General features: G+C 39.6%; 2 protein-coding genes and 1 pseudogene across 2 annotated transcripts; 1 reads left to right on the top strand and 2 right to left on the bottom strand.

Moving 5' to 3' along the window:
* Positions 1–630: 630 nt before the first annotated feature.
* LOC132129648 (RING finger protein 207-like) lies at positions 631–4,604 on the top strand (annotated as a pseudogene).
* An 800-nt stretch (positions 4,605–5,404) lies between these two features.
* LOC132128930 (protein-S-isoprenylcysteine O-methyltransferase-like) lies at positions 5,405–8,578 on the bottom strand. Its single transcript, XM_059540336.1, has 5 exons — positions 8,309–8,578; positions 7,898–7,986; positions 7,336–7,505; positions 6,822–7,039; positions 5,405–5,953 (listed from the first exon to the last, which is right to left on the bottom strand). Exons 1-5 carry the CDS (start codon positions 8,525–8,527, stop codon positions 5,771–5,773), a joined length of 879 nt encoding a protein of 292 aa, XP_059396319.1. The 5' UTR covers positions 8,528–8,578; the 3' UTR covers positions 5,405–5,770.
* A 443-nt stretch (positions 8,579–9,021) lies between these two features.
* draxinb (dorsal inhibitory axon guidance protein b) lies at positions 9,022–20,207 on the bottom strand. The gene is made up of 7 exons (XM_059540846.1): positions 20,133–20,207; positions 11,618–12,087; positions 11,348–11,526; positions 10,952–11,051; positions 10,468–10,560; positions 9,910–9,999; positions 9,022–9,818 (listed from the first exon to the last, which is right to left on the bottom strand). The coding sequence occupies exons 2-7, from the start codon at positions 12,084–12,086 to the stop codon at positions 9,706–9,708; spliced, it is 1,044 nt and encodes a 347-aa protein (XP_059396829.1). The 5' UTR covers position 12,087; positions 20,133–20,207; the 3' UTR covers positions 9,022–9,705.

The following is a 20,207-nucleotide window of genomic DNA, read 5'->3' as shown; positions in this document are numbered from 1 at the left end:
CTTCAGAGACACGCAAGTTTGAGTTAAAAACTGAACTCACAGAGCATAAAATTAGCATATCGCACATCTGATTTCAAAATAATCTGGGTTTGTCTAATTCCATAGGGAGAACAGAGCACACTGCACTTGTATTGAGACAGCTTATATACAAGGCTGTGAAAAATTGGACCAAGCCGTCTTAGTGAGTTTCTCTCCCATTCTTTTCTTCCACTGTAATGTGTTCTTTCATCTGTGTCTGTACTGTGTGGAGCTGTGAAGAACCTATTGAAGTCATTTCACTCTCCTCAGCTGTTAAGGAGCTTCAGACATCAGCGCGAGAAGCCATTATTCTGCTCAACCCTTATGAAACAAAAATATATTGCAGTATATTGGAAAATATCATGTAATATATTAGGCATATGTTCTTATATATATTTATTTTTTCCAATATATTGCAATATATTGAAAGCAGCAATCATTTGTATATTTTGCAATATATTATGCAATATATGTATCATCAATATATTATTAAATGTATTCAAATATATAATATATTAGAAAATAAAAAGGGAAAATAATATATTACAAAATATCACAATATATTTTGAGAAATATATTGGTAAATATATTTTCCTTTCGTAAGGGAAAGCCATGATTGGAGAGGTCAGGGCCAACGTGGATGAAGAAGAGAGCACCATCTGCACTCTGTTCAATAATATGCAGGTTTCATGCACAATTACTTAACTTAAAGGGATAGTTCACTCAAAAATGAAAATTATGTCATTAATGACTCACCCTCGTGTCGTTCCAAACCCATAAGACCTCCATTCATCTTCGGGACACAGTTTAAGATATTTTAGATTTAGTCCGAGAGCTCTCAGTCCCTCCATTGAAGCTGTGTGTACGGTATACTGTCCATGTCCAGAAAGGTAAGAAAAACATCTTCAAAGTAGTCCATGTGACATCAGAGGGTCAGTTAGAATTTTTTGAAGCATCGAAAATACATTTTGGTCCAAAAATAACAAAAACTACGACTTCTCTCTACACTGTCTTCTCTTCCGGGTCCGAATCATTTGGTTTAACTGGTTGTTCTTGAACATGTTCACCGATTCGAACTGAATCGTTTGAAATGGTTCCCGTCTCCAATACGCATTAATCCACAAATGAATTAAGCTGTTAACTTTTTTAACGTGGCTGACACTCCCTCTGAGTTAAAATAAACATGGACACATGGACTACTTTGAAGATGAATTTATTACCTTTCTGGACATGGACAGTATACCGTACATAGGTTTTCAATGGAGGGACAGAAAGCTCTCGGACTAAATCTAAAATATCTTAATTTGTGTTCCAAAGATGAACGGAGGTCTTGCGGGTTTGGAACGACAAGAGGGTGAGTTTTCATTTTTGGGTGAACTATCCCTTTAATCTCTCTGGCTGCACTTGGATATTAAAAAAACGTGTCATCATTTTGAAATTGGTGATTCACATACATTTTTTGTTTTCTTTAGGAAAGACTAGAAGAAAGAACAAAGATTCTACTCAAGGCAGCACGGAGGTAAATAAATATATATAGATCACTTAAAAATAAGTATATAGAAAAATAAAACCTATTCTACATTAAAATGACATTAAAGCACTTACTTGTCTGACAAAAATATATCGATCACAAATGTTTAATAGTGCAGTGAAATATTACATTTGAATAAAAAGTTATCAGAGGTTTCAGTATTTAAAATTTTTATATCTGCCATTTATCAGTTATCAACCATAACATAATTATTGGTATCACAATTTTAATTTCAGTGTATCACTATAAATTATATTTAATATACTGTAGTTTGAGATATAATTGAGATATATAAATATTGTAATACTGCATATTAATATTAATAATATATGTAATCTAAGCACGCACACAAAATGACAAAGGCAAAGGATGACCAAAGATTTTTATTAAGGAACACTTATTTACACTTATAGGAACACTAATCTTCTTTTGTGTTTTTATTTTCTAGTCAGCATGAGGAGAAGGAGAGAGCCTTCAAACAGCAGTTATCTCATCTCGCAGCGCTGCTGTCAACTCTCCAGGTAATCGCCTTTTCTTCATGTCTTCATGAATCTTAATGTTCACATATTCTTCTTGCTTTCAGACATGTTTCCATTGAATTCATCTTGTCACATGTTCAGCCTTCCTAAGCTCAGCATATAAGTTTGAGTTCTTGGACATGGGATATGTGGGTACAAATAAAAAAAAATATTTTTATTAAATAATACAAATAAAACTATTTCAGGGCATGGTACCAATAATAAAATCATAATTGACTGATTTGATCTCACGCAGCAATTAATGGAGAGACTAAAGAAGATTGTGAAACTACCACACAGACTTAGACCAGCACAGAGCAGTAAGGTTAGTTTACTAAATTCAAATATGTTAGATAAGTCGTTGCAAAAGTTATATCTGCTGTAATCTGTCTATGCAGATAAACACAGAGTATAGCTCCTAGTTCGCTTGCTGCCTGGAGCCGTTCTTTCTGTTGGGGCAATGGCGTTCAGTGTCCACTACAGGGAGTGTGGCTTCAGGTCTGGGAAATGCCAGTGGACTGTGAGTCTGTTTAGACTAGAAGACTAAATTTGCTTATTAATAAAGCAACACTTAAACATATTCAGTTAATCTTTTTATCATCGTCCTGCAGGATGCAATCATCTCTGTCAGTGCAGTGTCACTCTCCAGCCATGAGTGACATGTCACTGTGCTCCTCGGTGGTGCACAGGACTTCACACCGTTACATCAGCTGGCGGAGAACAGCTACAGGGTGAGCTTCAGTCCGTTTTATTTTATTTTTAGCCTTTTTCCAGGCTAATGTAACAAATTAAAATGATATTATAATATGTAACCATAAAGTCCAACCCCTAAACACATATTTCCATAGGACAAAAAGTTTTGAAATATTGTACTGCAACTGACCTATACTGACCTATGTCCAACTGATGTCCAACTATGTCCAACTATGTCCAACTGACCTATGACCTATGACCAACTGACCTATGTACTGCAAATATTGTTCTCCATGTCTGTTCAACTAGACTTTACAGATGGGAATCCAGAAGCTCAAAGACCAGGTGCAGGAGATTCACAGAGACCTGACCAAGCACCATTCACTCAGCAAACCTGACACCATGAATGAGATTTTGGAGAAGCTTGTTCAGGTGGACAGACAGATCTCATCAGAGTACTCCTCAGTCGAGCTCATGCGGGCCATGTTCGAGGAGGTGAGATGCCAATATTTTCCAATAGCCTACTGACATTAGGAGGACGTGGAGAACACAGCTCACTGTGCCATCAATTTTGTTTTTAGATTTGGGAGGAGACATTACAAAGGATGGCAAATGAACAGGAGATTTATGAAGGTGTGTAAGTATATTAATGCGTTTTATATTTATATATTATTTATATATAAAAGATTTATCTGCTCACTGCAGCTATATTGGAGTTACCATATCTAGTTGTCTTTTTTTTTTGACGTTACCTTTTCTTTTCAGCACAAATTCATGATCTGCTTCAGTTAAAACAGGAGAACTCCTATTTGACCACTATTTCCAGACAAATAGGCCCCTAAATTCGCTCCATAGCAAAAGTGAAAGAGCATCTCGAGCCCAGATAATGGAGAGCTTGATGTACAGTATCATTCACATCACTTATAGAGTACTATTAATAATCTATACTATATACACAAATGTTCAAATTTAGGGATCTGTAAAAGTAAAATGGTTCTATTGTGAAACATTGCTTTAAATTTGTTTGCCTTTTTAATATATTTTAAAATAGAATTTATTACTGCAATGGCAAAACTGAAATTTTAAGCATATTAAAATGGAAACCATTATTATATATAAACACATTTTGACACTTGCCAAGCTGATTTTGGACTCACCCGTCCCATACTCATATACTGTATACTAGGGCTTTTATGTGATTTTTTTTTTCAGTCTAATTTGATCTTTAACAGGCTGAAGGAGCCTAAAGATGAATGCACAGAGATCATGCTGAAAATCTATGAGGACAGCACCTCTGCTGCAGACACACGGCCCAGGTGCATCCCAGCTATTCCTCAAAGTAGACATAGACACACAGTTATTCATTATTAAGCGTTAAGACTTTGCAATGATTTGCCCATTTCAATTAGACTGGCTTCATCCTTGTCTGTTTTTAAATCCAAGTTAAAAACTTTTCTGTTTGATAAAGCATTTAATACTCGAAGCATTTCCCATTGTATATTACTGTTTTTATTACGTTGAAGCACTTTCTTTTATGGTACTCTACTATGATTTTAATTGTTTTTGTCTTATTGTTTGTGGTTTTAGTTGTTGGTTAAGTACACTGGTTAACGTGGGTTGTTTTTAATTGTGCTATAGAAATAAAACTGCTATTCCATGCTTCACCAATACAGTAATAAGCTGTCCTGGGACACTGAGGACAACCGAACTCTAAACAGCCTATCAGAAGAGACCAATCCCAAGAATAAGGATTACTACAGGCCAAACATACAGAAGAACACCACAGATACAGCCAATCGCAAAGAGATACCACTGTGAAACTGCTTTTATGCTGATCCTACAAACAGCTCAGTTTAGACAACTCTTACCCCAAAAAATAAGCATGCACTTACATTAAATCTATATGTACTAATACTAATTTACAGATGCTTACAAGAACAAAACTACTAGTTTACGGTGCTTGCATTTCAGAGAATCACAGTAATGTCAAATAAACATTATATTCAGTGTTTATTTTAAAGGTTTGTTACATTTTGCTGAAGATGTTAATAATGTAAGCAGTGCAGTTATCTGAGAGGTAGGGTGGTCCTCTTCCATTAGCTTTTTGCACAAGCGTAGTGCAACTCTTACATCATAAAAACCTATTGCATGTGTTCGAATGTCCATTACCTGTACACATATATTACAGTGCTCGTCATTGGTTAAAAGTGTGCAAGAAATTCCTATTCTTTACCCAATGTCTATATAAGCTACATCATGCCAGGTGGAGAGTGGAGCCTTCCTCCCAGAAATGTAAAATCAGAAAGATTAAGACTTTGGATACAGCATAACCCCTCGCGTTCGGCCCTCTGAATCCTACCTTCATAGAAATAGATTTTATTGTTGAATTATCATGCAAGTGTGAAGGAAAGTGACAAAACATGGATATGGGAATGAAAGAGTTTGGGAGTGAAGATGAAAAGAGACTAATGCATTTGACAAGAGGTCATATTCTTTGAGACATGACTGAAGGACTAGAAAGACCAATGGAGAACAAATAATCAAAAGAGGAACTATGCCTGTAATTTATCAGATGTGTTTATTTTTCTAATCATAATATTAAAATTGTCCAACAGCATTAACAAATCACAGATAATTGGAGTGGAATTACATGGTGCAAAGACTGTAAATATGAGGATACATGACAGATGACTGGTATGTAAATTAGTAGAAGACAGACAATGTAAGATCAGAAAGTGCAGGAGTGAAGACAGATGTGGAGGAATGTGGTGTTTGTGTACTAGTATCTCTGATGGTGTTGAGGGTGGAAGCTTCACCCTGCTCAGAGCAGACCATAGTGTCTCAGAGCAGATCAGACGAGTCAGTTTTACTGTGCTGCCACCTTATATATCTGTGCCACCCCAAAGTGCACGACATGATGCCACCAGGCAACTAGCTCGCTCCGAGTGCCGGTCAGAGGTGTCCAGGTGTGCACTTTCAGGCTATTTCCTCCGTTCAATGCAGTACAGCTTTAGGAGTTAACTTTGATCCCTGAGATGAAGGGCAAGCCAGTAAAGACCTTCTTCTTATACTCAATGTAGTCCTCTCCAAAGAAATGGATGAGAGAGATCTCCTCTTCCTCAATCCGCTCTCGAAAGAACCGCCAGCTGGCGAATGTATATCCTAGAATACATACTGGGTTGCACAGCATTATCTGGGGAAAAGGAGAAGCAAGAATACAGGTTTAAATAAAACATTTTAACAACTTGACTGTCAGTCCAAAGTTTGGAATAGTTAAGATTGTATGTTTTTAAAAAGAAGGCTCAATTAGGATACTTCTGTTTGATCGAAAATATGAAAACCCTAACGGTGTGAAATATTACAATTTAGAATAACTGTTTTCTATTGGAATTTTCAGCAGCCATTACTCCAGGCTTTTGCTGCTCAAGAAACATTTCTTTTTATTATCAATGTTGAAAACCATATTTGACGTTTCATATTTTTGTGGAAACAGAGATAAATTACATTAAAAAGAATGATTTATAAAAAATACTTTTACTTAGCAAGGACACATTAAATTGATCAAACAGTAAAAAAAAAATATTTTCCACTTGAACTTTCTATTCATCGAGGAATATCAAGGTATCAAGATTTCCACAAACATACTGAGAAGCAAAAACATTTTTCAACATTGATAAGCACCAGATCAGCAAGCATATGAGAATATGATAATATCATTTGACACTGATGACTGGAATAATGAACACTGAAAATGTTGCTTTGCCATCATAGAAATTAAATTAAAATGTATTTAAATAAGAAACCGTTATTTTAAATTGTAATAATATTTAACAATATAACTGGTTTTACAGTATATATATATATATGTGTGTGTGTATGTATGTATGTATGTATATATATATATATATATATATAAACAACATTTATAATTATCAATATTATTTGTATTATTACAATTTTAATAGATATAAAAAAATATAATTTCTACAGTTACTTTAGAACAATATTTCCAGCGTCATTCACTATAAATATAAATTCCATTGAAATAATGGTTGAAGAACCTGAGTGCCAATGCTCCAGTAAAACCAGCCCACATAGGAAGGATGTCTGAAGAAAGCGTAAACTCCAGTGGTGACCAGCATGTGGGTCTGGGCCTTCTCATTCTGCACTATGTGGTTAAAGTTGGATCCTGCTGTCAACATGGCAGCTTTGCGCATACTCTCCCCACAGAGCACCATCACCAGACCCACCAGAGAGAGCCAGCTCACCTGCTTTATCTCTGTAGGGGAAAACAAACTGTGGAATTCAGTTAATTCTGGAAACTTAAGGAAACGCTTCACTTCAATAATGTGAAAAATAGTTCATAATAATAATAATAATTCTGTAAACTTCAGAATAATTTAATTTCAAATCACTCTAAAATAAACAAACAAACAAACAAAAAAAGCTTTGGCAATATATTATATTACATTATTAGGTTTCAGTTTTTATTTTTAACTGAATGTGATAAGCTCTATAGGTTTGACAGCATAATCAAACTCTGGCTGCGAATCACTGGCCTAGATCGTATCAAACCTGGAATAAGGAGCTGTTCCACAGTGAACTCTATCCAGGAGGAAATAGCTGCTATTATGTACTCAACACTATGGTTGAGCAGGAATGAGTCTAGAGACAGACTGCGTGGGTTGATCATGGCAGTAACCAGGTACTCGGAGTAGTGAAAAAATGACAGTGAACACATATACCTAGTGAAACAAAACAAAAAGACTGACATTATTCCATTAATCTAGCAAAATCCATTCTCTTGTGAAAACCATACGTTCTTGTTTACAGTCCTTATTTACAGCGGTGGCCAAAATTATTAGAACACTAATATTTTTAGCAGCCAAAAATGGTTAATTCAGTTACTTATATCTTTTGCTGTAGTGTGTCAGAAGGAAATATCAGTTTACATTTCCATACATTCATTTTACCATGAATTGAGATTTTTGTTTGCAGATGGAGTCCGAGTTTCTGTATCTTCATGTCATTCCAGACTGACTGGATGATGGTGAGGTGTTCTAATAATTTTGGCCACCACTGTATGTTAAATGTGTAAATTAACCAGATCTAACCCATTTCAAAAAAGTTGAATTACCAGCCAAAGTGGGTCCATGTTGTATCTGCAAAACTTAAAATGAGACCACATCCGAAGGCAAATCCAAGAAAGCAGGCTCGAACAGCCACCTGATTAAACAAAAAGGCAGGAAATTGTGAGCCAGATCCTGATTCTGCAAATCCACATACAGTAAGCGGTCTTCTTGGAGAGATTATTTGTATTGACAGAGAAACCTATAGAAGATCCCATCAGAGAGCTGATGTAACAGGATTATACCTGCACACAGGGAATTACCAGTGACAGAAACCTTTGCAACTAACGTTACACATCTAGATATATTTATTCGTTAGCTCTTTATTCATTTAAAACACGTATATAGCACAAGACAGTGGTGATTACACATGTGCTCTATCTGTACAGCACATTTGATTCAGACTGTCTGAGTCTTACCTTGTATAAAGGTCCCTTGTACATGATTAGCAGGAAGCCATTGATAACTGTGATATACGCCGCAATGGCTATTTTCCCGTTCACATCCGTGAGATAATCGAATATCCAGTCAATGTGAGCGCCGAATTTTACAAGTAAAGGTATTATAATGACGCCTAGTCCTAAGATAAAGCTAATAATACTTATCCTCCCTTCCAGCACCAACTTGCTGCCTGCCATGTTGAAAACAGCAAGATCTCGCGGAGAAATCTCGCATGACTTAAAAGCTCACGCTGACTTGCTTACTAATTGGTTTGACAGTTATTTCACGCTCATTGGACCGTGTATTAATTAATCCTGATGTGCGACTTTAATTTTAAAATATTAAATTATTCTATTATTGTTGTTGTTATTATTATTAGTAATAGTAAGATTCTGAAAACGTAAGGAATCATTTCAAGCTTTCTCAAATTGAAATAATAATACAATCGAAGTATATAATATTAATATTAAATATATTTATTTAAAACCATACACACGTACACACATTATTGTTTCCTTATGATGAAATCAAATGTGCCAAGCTGTTAATGTTCTATAAAAATATAAAATAAAATATTATTTTTATAATTTTTTATTTCATTACGTTTAATGAAAGCAATCTTTATCATGCAATGAAAAGGCTGAATGTTGTACAATTTAACAATAAAACTAAAATGTTGATTCACTCAAGATGTGGAAAAGGGCCCTATTTTTAATCAACAACCCATTGTAGTACACTTAATAATAACAAATACATGGCTGTCAGTGAACATGATGGGAAGCATTATATCAGCATAGCAAAAAGTAATTGTAGAGTAATTCAGATTTGAGCTGAAAGGAAAATTTAATGGTTTAATAATGTGCAATGGAGATCTCTCGTGTCCTTTGTGTGTCCATTCCAAAGCTGCTCGTCTGATTGGAAGCTGGGGACCTGACAGATGCTGCAGTCGCACATTAAATGGACTCTTGCATGCTCAAGTCCATCTATTCACTGCTGTTCCACTGTGAACTCAACTCAACCACATGAACACAAAATACATCAAATTACTTATGTCTACATGCAATAACTTCCGATACATTTGTTAAAAACAATGACACGTCTCTCAATCTTAATATCACACATATCATAACACTGCAGCTCATTTTTCATTAATTTGAATCAGCTAGGCTTGCAGGTATACATATGTTCTCCTGCAAATATCCTAATCAGTCTTATGCATATTGCTCTTTTACAAATTTAAGAAACAATTATATCTGAAAGCAATCGTAGGATACACATAAATATGGATAAGAATGAATATAAAATGTTCCAACACAGTGGAAAATATAATCTCATGCATTTAGAAAGGAAAATATGACAAAATCTCCTGCCTTGTTTAAACAATAATGAACATGCCACGGTTTAAGCTTATACCCTCAGGATCAACACACTGTCCCTTTTTGCGTGTGATGCGGTAATGCCTGTGTAATTTAGCATAGCACCGAAGCCCTGTAAAAACAGGGAAAGAACATTTTAAATACAGTTTTTATTTTGTCAGCATGAGTAACAATCAGTCCAAAAACTGTCAGAAAAAGCTTACCTTCCTCACACATGCAGCTATCATAGCACTTGTTGTTAAAGCCGCGATTGTGAAGCTCACATACATGTTTTCTGAGATTGCAGCAAGACCCTGAGAAAGTTCATGAAAAAGAGTTAAAAATGGTGTAATCATTTATTTCGCTTAATCAAATGACTTTGAATTTTACTACTGTTCAATATGTTTGGGGTCGGTAAGATTTTTAATGTTTTTGAAAGAAGTAAAACAGTAATATTATGAAATATTATCACAATTTAAAATAACTGAATTTTCAGCAGCCATTATTTCAGTCTTCGGTGTCATATGATCCTCCAGAAATAATTCCAATATGATGAATTGGTCCTCAAGAAACATTTTTTGATTAATAGCAAGTTAAAAGGAACAGAAATTATTTGGAATATAAATCTTTTATAAATCATTATAAATGAATTTACTGTCACTTATGAGCAATTTCAAAAGTTCTTACTGAGTAGAAATACTATTTAAAAAATCTTCTGAGTGGTAGTATATTATATTTTAAATACTCAAATTACAAAGAGAAATGCATGTGGGAAAAGTCACCTGGCAGACAGTCTAGGTGATGTTTGCAGCTCTTATCTGATGCAAGAGTCACAAGTTCAGTGCTGGGGATTTTTGTGGCCTGTTTGTCAGAACCTGGATAGAAATAGAGCAATGGAGTTATTAATTTATTTGTATTTTATCAACACCTTACACAAAAGACACAAGAATTAAAACATCTTAATAACATACTACATTTCATTTTTACACATTAGGGAATTTGACACTTGGGTGTTTTCCATGCAGAGATTGATGGGAAAAAAATTGCCTAATAGTGCTAAATGGCTATTTCATGTGGTCCCAAATGTAAAGCTATTCAAATTATGCAGGAAAACAATGTAGCATATATTGCAAAACATGCACATATTTTCTCAGGTCACCATTTCAAAGCAAGCATACTTAAAAACGAAATTTTCTATAACATAACATATCATAGCATAAAAGCATAAACAAAATATCTGTATTTGTATATGAAGCATTGACCTACTCCGCTTCTTAGAAAATTGTTTTTTGTGAGCAGGCCTCATATCTTCATAATCTGTCCAGTCGAAGAATGCCATGTTGAAAGTTGGCGTCACATCTCCAACCTGAGGTACAAAGCATCATATAAAGTATTTGTCCCATATGAGGGGTTCAAATTACACTTTTTCATATGAATGTAAATCATTTGTTGATCCTGGTCTGTTATATACCATTTTGAGCCAAAAAACAAGAAATTGATTCATGTGTGGATTTAACTGATGGCATGAACCTATTACCCCTAATTATGTGAGTCATTGGGATTAAATTTGACCAATCCCGTTTCTAGACATTAATAGATGAGAAGCTGAGATATTTTTTAATCAGTGTGACTGAAAACACTGAACAGCTAGATGATGGTTACCTGTGGTTTACTGGAGGGGGTTGGCTTTGTGGAGGGCTCCCCACCAACTGCTGCAGTTATCGGCAATATGAAGGAGCCAACGGTGGCTGCAGGGAACACTAGCTCTGTGGGACTCCCAAAAGAGTTTTTATTCCTTTGTTCAAAGGAAACCCTCCGTTTCTTCCCAGATGCCAAAGACACTATGCGAAGAAAATGCCAAGCAGATATTTAAGAAATGGCAGGATATTCATAAAGGAGTTTTACTTTGGAAAGTTTGAGAGTTTCTTTTACCTTCATCACGAGTCCTAACGATGTTCCCTCTAAACATATTGTGACCAGTGGGACGTCTCATTGGCTTCTCTGGAGTCTCAGCACCAGGAGAGATATTAATTTGCTCTGGAATTAAAGATTCAAACCCCATGTAGGTGCTCTTTTTTGGAGTGATTACATGTCTTTTATCTCCTGGCTCCATCTCTAAGCGGACGGGACTGAGGCCCTCCAGGTCTGGCCCTTCATTTTGGGTGTGGAACACAGTAATGTGGGGCCTTTCTCTGAGGTGTCCTGCTGTCATCCTCTCCTTGCGACCTCTGTGCTCCCTGTGATGACTGTGTTGATGTATGGAAGCCTCTGGCCTGGGCAGGATAATGACATTGTCTCTGAAGACTTCCATGGCTGAACCCTGGCCCGTTTCGGTGCTCAGTGTCATGGTCACCAAGTCAAGGAGGAGAAATGAGCCGAAATAGCAACATAAAGCCACCATTCTAGGAGTAGAAAAGATTAAACGAATAATACAGCATTAAACAATAATGAATCACTATATACCATACTACTATTCAAAACTTTTGGGTGTGTAAGATTTATTTTTTTATTTATTTGGAATGAATTCATTCTTGCATTATTAGACTGAAGTGACACTAAAAAGATGTTTATAATGTTTATAAAGCCAGAATAATGGCTGGTGAGAATTCAGCTTTGCCATCACAGAAATCAATTATTTTATATAATTTATTTTTTATGATTATGATTTTTCTTTATTAATATAAAGATTATATGGCCTGATAAATTGCAGTGAAAAAGAACTAAAAATCTGTTCTTATTTTAAGCATTTAAAAAAAATATATATTTAGATTGAGTTACTGAGCCTTTGTTGTGCTCGGGTCTCAGGGGCCGAGGGCTGTTGTGAATCCATGTGCAAAGCTTTATTGTAACACACCAGAAGACACTTTAGAGCTGACATGCAACACGAGCAGACAAAACCAAAGGGCAATCCAAACTCGTAGTCAGAAGTGAGCAGATGTCAGGGCAGGCAGAGTAACGTTCGTAAATGTCCAGGAAAACCGGCTAAAGTCAAAACCAGGGAAACGGGAATCTTAGGAATAATGCTCGGAACTGTCTGCAGGAATAACACTGGCAAAACAAGACTTCGCAACTAAACAATGGGAAGAACAGTCCAGATATAGGTGAGCTGAAGATGTCCAGGTGATGGTAATGAGAGATGATAAGGTGACTGGAATGATGGGAAGTGCAGTTCCTAGAATTCGGGAGATAGTGATCTGATGATTCCAGAGGGAGGCAGCACGGAGCGCTCCGTGACAGAGCCCCCATCCTGCGAGCGGCTCCGGAAGCGAGGACCTGGACGGCGGCGGGGTCTCCCGCGGGGTCTCGGGGCTGGACGATCCGGGTGTTCTTGATGGAAGGAAGCCACCAAAGAGGGATCCAGAATGTCTTGGGACCTGACCCAGGAGCGTTCCTCCGGGCTGTACCCCTCCCAGTCGATGAGGTACTGGAGAACCCCGCTGCGACACCGGGAATCCAAGATCTCTCGCACCCGGTACGCCTGCTCGCCGCTGACATCAATGGGGGGAGCCTGCACTGGAGCGACCTCCTCCTGGACCTCCTCTCTCCTGGGAGCTGCTGCGGGCCTGAGGAGAGACACATGGAAAGTGGGTGAGATACGATAAGTAGAGGGAAGTGCAAGACGATAAGACACAGGTGTGATCTGACGGAGGATCTGGAAGGGACCAATGAATCGGGGAGATAGCTTTTTGCATGGGAGTTTTAAACGGAAGTCCCGGGTGGATAACCACACCCACTGTCCCGGCGGGAACGGGGACCCCCGCGCCTCCTTCGGTCAGCCTGGTGTTGGAACTGGCGGACGGCTCGTTGGAGGTGGACATGCGCAGAGTTCCATGTTTCCTCGCTACGTTGAAGCCAAGAATCAACAGCCGGGAGATTCGTGGGCTCGTCGGCCCATGGGAACAGCGGGGGTTGGAACCCTAGCACACACTGGAATGGAGTTAGTCCGGTGGCAGGCTTACGGAGGGAATTCTGGGCATACTCCGCCCAAACCAGGTATCGGCTCCAGTCCTGTTGGTTCTGATGACAGTAGGTACGGAGGTAGCGTGTGAGGTCCTGATTGAGACGCTCGACCTGTCCGTTGGCCTGAGGGTGGTACCCCGAAGTTAGGCTTACATTTATATTTAACTTGGAACAGAGCTCTCTCCAGACTCGAGAAGTGAATTGAGAACCACGGTCCGAGACAATGTCCTCCGGAAGACCGTAAAGACGGAATACTTGATGCATGAGTACCTCCGCCGTCTGTAGGGCGGTGGGCAGACCAGCCAGGGGGATGAAACGACAGGCCTTGGAGAATCGATCAACCACTCTATCAAGAACTCGAGAGCGGAGTTCAGGAGGCATGAAGAGTCGATCAGGGGGACACTCGGAAGGGACAGGATGGTTCCTCAAGGTTTCCGTAATCTCCGAGATGATATCCCATTGAACTGGCGAAACAATGAATGTGGATGGCAGAATTGATGTGGGTTCAAACTGTTCACTGGAACCATCGAACTGGCGAGAGAGCGCATCAGCCTTTCCATTCTTAGATCCTGGACGATAGGTAATTTTAAAATTAAATCTGGAGAAGAACAGAGACCATCTGGCCTGTCGGGCATTCAAACGTTTGGCTGATCTAATGTACTCCAGGTTGCGATGGTCAGTGAGAACGGTGAATGGATGGCGAGATCCCTCAAGCCAATGTCTCCACTCCTCGAAGGCGGCTTTCATAGCCAAAAGTTCTCTGTCTCCCACTTCGTAATTCCGTTCTGCAGGATTGAGCTTGCATGAATAAAAGGCACAGGGAAACATCTTAGCCGGGTTACCGTGGCGTTGGGACAGAATAGCGCCGATGCCGGTGTTAGAGGCGTCCACCTCCACAATGAATTCCCGTTCAGGATCCGGATGGTGAAGAATGGGAGCTGAGGTGAACTTTTCCTTTAGAAGATTGAACGCAAAAGTGCACTCAGACGACCACTTGAAATGTTTCCCCCCCCCTGAAGGAGGGATGTTAGCGGGGCCACAGTGATGCTGAAGTTTCGGATAAACCTTCGATAGAAATTCGCAAACCCCAGGAAACGTTGAAGCTCCTTCACAGTGGTGGGCTGAGGCCAGTTCACAACGGCTGTAACCTTGCTGTCATCCATGGTAACACCCTCTGCGCTGATAACATAGCCAAGGAAGGATATGCGGGTTTGATGAAATTCACACTTCTGAACCTTTGCATACAGCTGGTTGTCAATGAGGCGTTGGAGGACAGCTCGCACATCCCGTACGTGGTCTTCAAAGGAATTTGAATAAATAAGGATGTCATCAATATAAACTATGACTCTCTGGCTCAGCATGTCGCGGAATACTTCATTTACAAAAGCTTGGAACACAGAGGGACAGTTCGAAAGGCCAAACGGCATTACCCGGTATTCATAGTGCCCCGTGGTCGTCGAGAAAGCCGTCTTCCACTCATCACCCCTCCGAATCCGAATAAGATTATAGGCATTCCGTAAGTCCAGCTTTGTAAAAATCTTAGCGGTGCGAAGCATCTCCAGGGCTGCAGGAACCAGAGGCAGAGGGTAGCGATACTTCACAGTAACTTCGTTCAGACTACGATAGTCGATACAAGGACGAAGGCCTCCATCCTTTTTTTTCACAAAAAAGAACCCAGCTGAAACAGGAGAAGTAGAGGGTGTAATGAAGCCTTTAGCGAGTTGTTCATCTATGTAAACCTTCATTGCGTCAGTCTCATGGTTGGGATAATGGATATACTCTCCCGCGGGGAGGTAACGCTCCAGGCAACAGTTCGATTGCGCAGTCTCCTGCACGATGGGGTGGTAGCCGAGAAGCCTCCTGCTCACTGAAAGCCTGGGCGAGGTCGTGATAAACAGCTGCAACACCTTGGAGATCTGGATTTTTGATACAATTCTGGGCTGCTTCAGGACCATGGACTGCGGGGTGACAGTGGGAAATACAGTGAGGGGACCACTGAATAATCCTCCTTTCAGACCACGAAATATGAGGATTGTGCTTCTCCAGCCAGGGAAATCCTAGGATTAACGGATGAAGAGGAGAGTGGATGGTGAACAGATGAATTAATTCAGTACGTTTAGTTCCAATGTTAAGGGTGAGCTGTTTAGTGGTGTACCGGACCTGACCCGACCCCAGGGGGGCGCCCGTCTAGCGCTGCCACAGCCACACGGGATCCACATGGAATTAGAGATAAATTATGAGCTGAAATTATAAGGCCAGATCAATGAAGTTTCCAGCTGCGCCAGAGTCAATTAAAGCTGTAACTTTTAGAGATTCATTAGTAGTATACATAGAAACCTCCAAATTGAGAGAGTTAGAATAACGAGTATTGGGACTCACCGCAGAAAAATCGCCGCGAATGGGTCTCACAGGACAGGACGCCCTCAGATGGCCGGTTTGAGCGCAGTATAAACAGAGATTGTTTCTCCGCCTCCTCTCGCGCTCCTCTGTGGAAAGGCGCGTGAAGCCGATTTGCATGGGTTCGGGCCCGGAGCTGGCGGAGGGATACTCGTTGAAGTGTGTTCTGAGTGAGGTGCGGCGGGCTCGCGAGAGGTTATCCAGACGAACAGCGAGCTCCATGAGTTGACTCAAAGTTTTGTCGTCGTCGCGGCAGGCTAATTCTCCCTGAAGATCCGCGTGCAGGCCCTTTCGATAGAGGAGTTTAAGTGGATCGTCGGTCCAGCCCGTCTGAGCCGCGAGGGTGCGAAATGAGAGAGTATAATCTGCCGCCGTGGAATTTCCTTGACGTAAGGATAATAATTGCTCACCGGGATCCTTCCCTCCCGCGGCGTGTTCAAAAACATCTCGAAACTGAGCAATGAAGTCGTCATAACTCGGGAATGAAAGCTCTCCTCCTGCCCAGAGTGCGGTGGCCCATTCCAGTGCCCGTCCCGTGAGAAGAGAACAGATAAAACCTACACGAGCATCATCAGAGGGAAACAACTGTGGCTGTTGGCTGATGTAAAGCGTACACTGCAGAAGAAATCCCTTGCAAGCAGCAGGTGAGCCATTAAATTTCTCAGGTAGAGATAAACGAGGATTATTCGAGGCGGTACTCACGCTGGGTGATGGTGGAACAGGTGGACTGGCATTTTGAGCTTGATTAGTGGCTGTCGCTTGAGTTTTAAGGGCTTGCGTGGTTTTCACTAACTCGTCAGTAATGGAGGTTAGTTTTACCAGTTGTTGTTGATGTACGGTGAGAACTGAGGCTTGACTCGAGAGCTCCGTAGAGAGATGATGTAAAGCTGCTGGATCCGGGGGTGGCGAAGTCTTCTGTTGTGCTCGGGTCTCAGGGGCCGAGGGCTGTTGTGAACGAGAGGCTGAGGCAATTGGATCCATGTGCAAAGCTTTATTGTAACACACCAGAAGACACTTTAGAGCTGACATGCAACTAAGGATGGCTGAAGCGAAACAGTCGTTCTGAAGCTTTGCGAGATCCTGAAGCGCAGATGTGTCGAAACACTGATCCGAAGCGTGATTCGAAACACCCATGTCACGTGACTATGACCAAACGAAGCCTCGAAGTGTTTCACTAATTGTTTCATCAGGTGTGGTCCGCCGAATCAGCGTTTGATTGGAACGGTCGGGAACAGACCACACAATCGCACATCTGTATAAAAGTGAAATAAACGCATTTTGACCTCGTGGGTTTTTGTGAGAGGAGTTTGACTTTGAGATAGCGGATTTTTGGTGATATAGTGACATAGTGCGATTTGATTAGTTATAGGCAATTTAGACTTACATTTAAATTTACACAACACATTGACTGAGAGGCTAGAGACAGACAGAGTATACATATAGTGACACATTAATAGATACATAGATATAAATATATATAGACAGCTAGATTAATAGATAGATACATATATAGATAGATTACAGATACATATATAAATACATATATTATAGATAGATACATACATAGATACATAGATTATAGATACATATCTAGATACATAGATCGATTCATATATAGATAGATAGATTTGGATAGATAGATAAAATGGAAGCTCCCCAGAAGAGATGCCGTACATCTGTGGTGTGGGAGCATTTCCATTTAGAAACCCCAAATAAAGTGAGATGTGTGTATTGTGATCGGCAGCTAGCCTACTGCAACAATACATCATCCATGATGCGCCATTTGAGGAGCACTCATCCTGCCATTTTGCAGGGTGCAGAGGATGGCATTCCCCCTGTACCTAGGCCTGCTACTGACACTGCTGGGCCATCTAAGCAAGGTATGCATTGTTTGGGATATAATTATAATTGAAATATAATTACAACCTTTTGGGACACTGTTTATAAAGTTTATAAGTTATATAAAGCACTGATTATAAACACTGGAAGGTTTCCAAATAATGAACCAGTAGGCTATACTTTTAATAGATGTGCACTAATTGAAGCTGTATTTTTCCAATGTATTTGTCTGAAAGTATGTTTTGTCTTCTCTTTTAAAAGTCAGACAGAGGGAATTGGATGAGGCTCTTATAAACATGGTGGTGAAGGATCTGCAGCCCTTCACCATCGTGGACGATGAGGGATTCAGGGCATTTGTGAACAAGCTTGATCCAAGCTATGTCCTCCCATCCCGGAAGGTGCTTAAAATAATGGTCAGCGAAAAGTACAACAAAGCCAAGGAGAAGACTCGATTTTGCCATCACTACATGCAACACGAGCAGACAAAACCAAAGGGCAATCCAAACTAGTAGTCAGAAGTGAGCAGATGTCAGGGCAGGCAGAGTAACGTTCGTAAATGTCCAGGAAAACAGGCTAAAGTCAAAACCAGGGAAACGGGAATCTTAGGAATAATGCTCGGAACTGTCTGCAGGAATAACACTGGCAAAACAAGACTTCGCAACTAAACAATGGGAAGAACAGTCCAGATATAGGTGAGCTGAAGATGTCCAGGTGATGGTAATGAGAGATGATAAGGTGACTGGAATGATGGGAAGTGCAGTTCCTAGAATTCGGGAGATAGTGATCTGATGATTCCAGAGGGAGGCAGCACGGAGCGCTCCGTGACAGCTTTTGAGACTGTAGATGGGCAAAAAAATTCCCTCTATATTCAAACATAAGATCTTCAATAAACCACCTGGTCTCACCATAAGCTTGTAGGAAACATAATGTATTGAAATAAGTCAAAGCAAAGCAGTTTGACAGACCATTAGATGTTATGTTGCTCTTCCTTTTGTGAACATTTGCAGAGCTTTGGGAGTCGCGTCTGGCTCTACATTGGGTCTTTGATCTTGACACCACTGTACAGCACTGAATATATGTTGGGCAAGGATTCTGCATAAGCAGTGGTGTCTGGGGGAGTTTAAAAGTGTTATATTCCCTATCTGACTTGTTACAATATAATATTCAAACAGACATGCAAGCACATTCGCTCTAACTGTAATTTTTTCTAAGCATCTTAGAGATGAGGATGAAGAGAACTGATCCAAGCCAAGGGATTTTTATCCTCAGAAAATGGATTATACACACTGAGCAGATGAGTGTGACCAATTAAACAAGCGAATTTAGCTTTCATGTACTGACAGACTAGAGTTGTGATAAAGCCAACATTTCCCAACTGCATTTACATACGAGCGGCAAAACTTGGAGATTTAACCAAGAGCTTATGATTTGGATGCTACAGATAAAGCCTGAGGATGTTTGAAAGATTTACTGGGACATGATTCAGTTTAGTTGAACTTTTTCAGATGTTGGTGTAGAATCATCATATATGGCAGCACAGTTTTATGAAAATATTACAAATTGCAGGAGGCACTAAAACACTGATAAACTTCAGGAAAGTCTCCTTTAAACATTAGTTCCCATAACCAATTTACCATGAAAAGAAAATGCAATCATTTGAAAGTTGCTGCAATAACACATTTCTCTTTGAAGCACAGCTTAATTTACCAGAAAATGGGACAAATAATAAGTGTCTGTCTGTTTCCCATGCACTTAATTATTCAAAGTCTGTATATGCAGATGATCGTGTTCGTATTATCTTTATTCATTTCAGCATCCCATGCTGTGCACGCCAATACTGCTCAGATGCCTAAAAATATCAAAGCTTCACCCCTTTCTCTCATTAGTCTGTGTAAACAGTGACATGATTAATTCATTGGGGAACCAGGGCTTGTTCTTCCTTATACAGAGACTCCACTTTATGAAAAACTATTGAAACTATTCACTTTGGAAGCAACTGTAATATGCATCGAGTATAATAGGCTACTTTTATATGAGCAATAAATACGTTTCAATAATTGCTTAATATATTTACAATAATAATTTAACACCGTTAACACAATTAAATACTTAATGCAGCTAGGCTATAAAATCCTGAATTAATATATACTGACCTATAATAGTTTAAATGAGGCAGAATTGTTAATCTGTGCTTCACCAAACAGCTCACAATAACAAACATTCAAGAGAAAAGAGTAGCGAAAGTGATCACCTGTTCTCCGTTGTGCGATCCGTTCTCTCTGGTTGCAGTCCACAATGAGCGCGCGTGTGCGTGTGAAGCGCAGTC

Source organism: Carassius carassius, chromosome 46 (genome assembly GCF_963082965.1).
Source record: "Carassius carassius chromosome 46, fCarCar2.1, whole genome shotgun sequence".
NCBI lineage: Eukaryota > Metazoa > Chordata > Actinopteri > Cypriniformes > Cyprinidae > Carassius > Carassius carassius.
This window is presented reverse-complemented; position numbering and strand designations above follow the sequence as displayed.

Bases quoted from the DNA above. Each gene is read 5' to 3' on its own strand.
- LOC132128930 (XM_059540336.1), bottom strand. From the start codon at position 8,527: ATGGCAGGCAGCAAGTTGGTGCTGGAAGGGAGGATAAGTATTATTAGC. The intron at 7,987-8,308 runs GTAAGACTCAGA...TTGTTTAATCAG, and splicing joins ACAAGGGACCTTTATACAAG to GTGGCTGTTCGAGCCTGCTT. The intron at 7,040-7,335 runs GTTTGATACGAT...TTTCCCCTACAG, and splicing joins GGAACAGCTCCTTATTCCAG to AGATAAAGCAGGTGAGCTGG.
- draxinb (XM_059540846.1), bottom strand. From the start codon at position 12,086: ATGGTGGCTTTATGTTGCTATTTCGGCTCATTTCTCCTCCTTGACTTG. The intron at 10,561-10,951 runs GTAGGTCAATGC...ATTTCTATCCAG, and splicing joins ACAATTTTCTAAGAAGCGGA to GTTCTGACAAACAGGCCACA. The intron at 9,819-9,909 runs GTAAGCTTTTTC...CTGTTTTTACAG, and splicing joins TAGCTGCATGTGTGAGGAAG to GGCTTCGGTGCTATGCTAAA.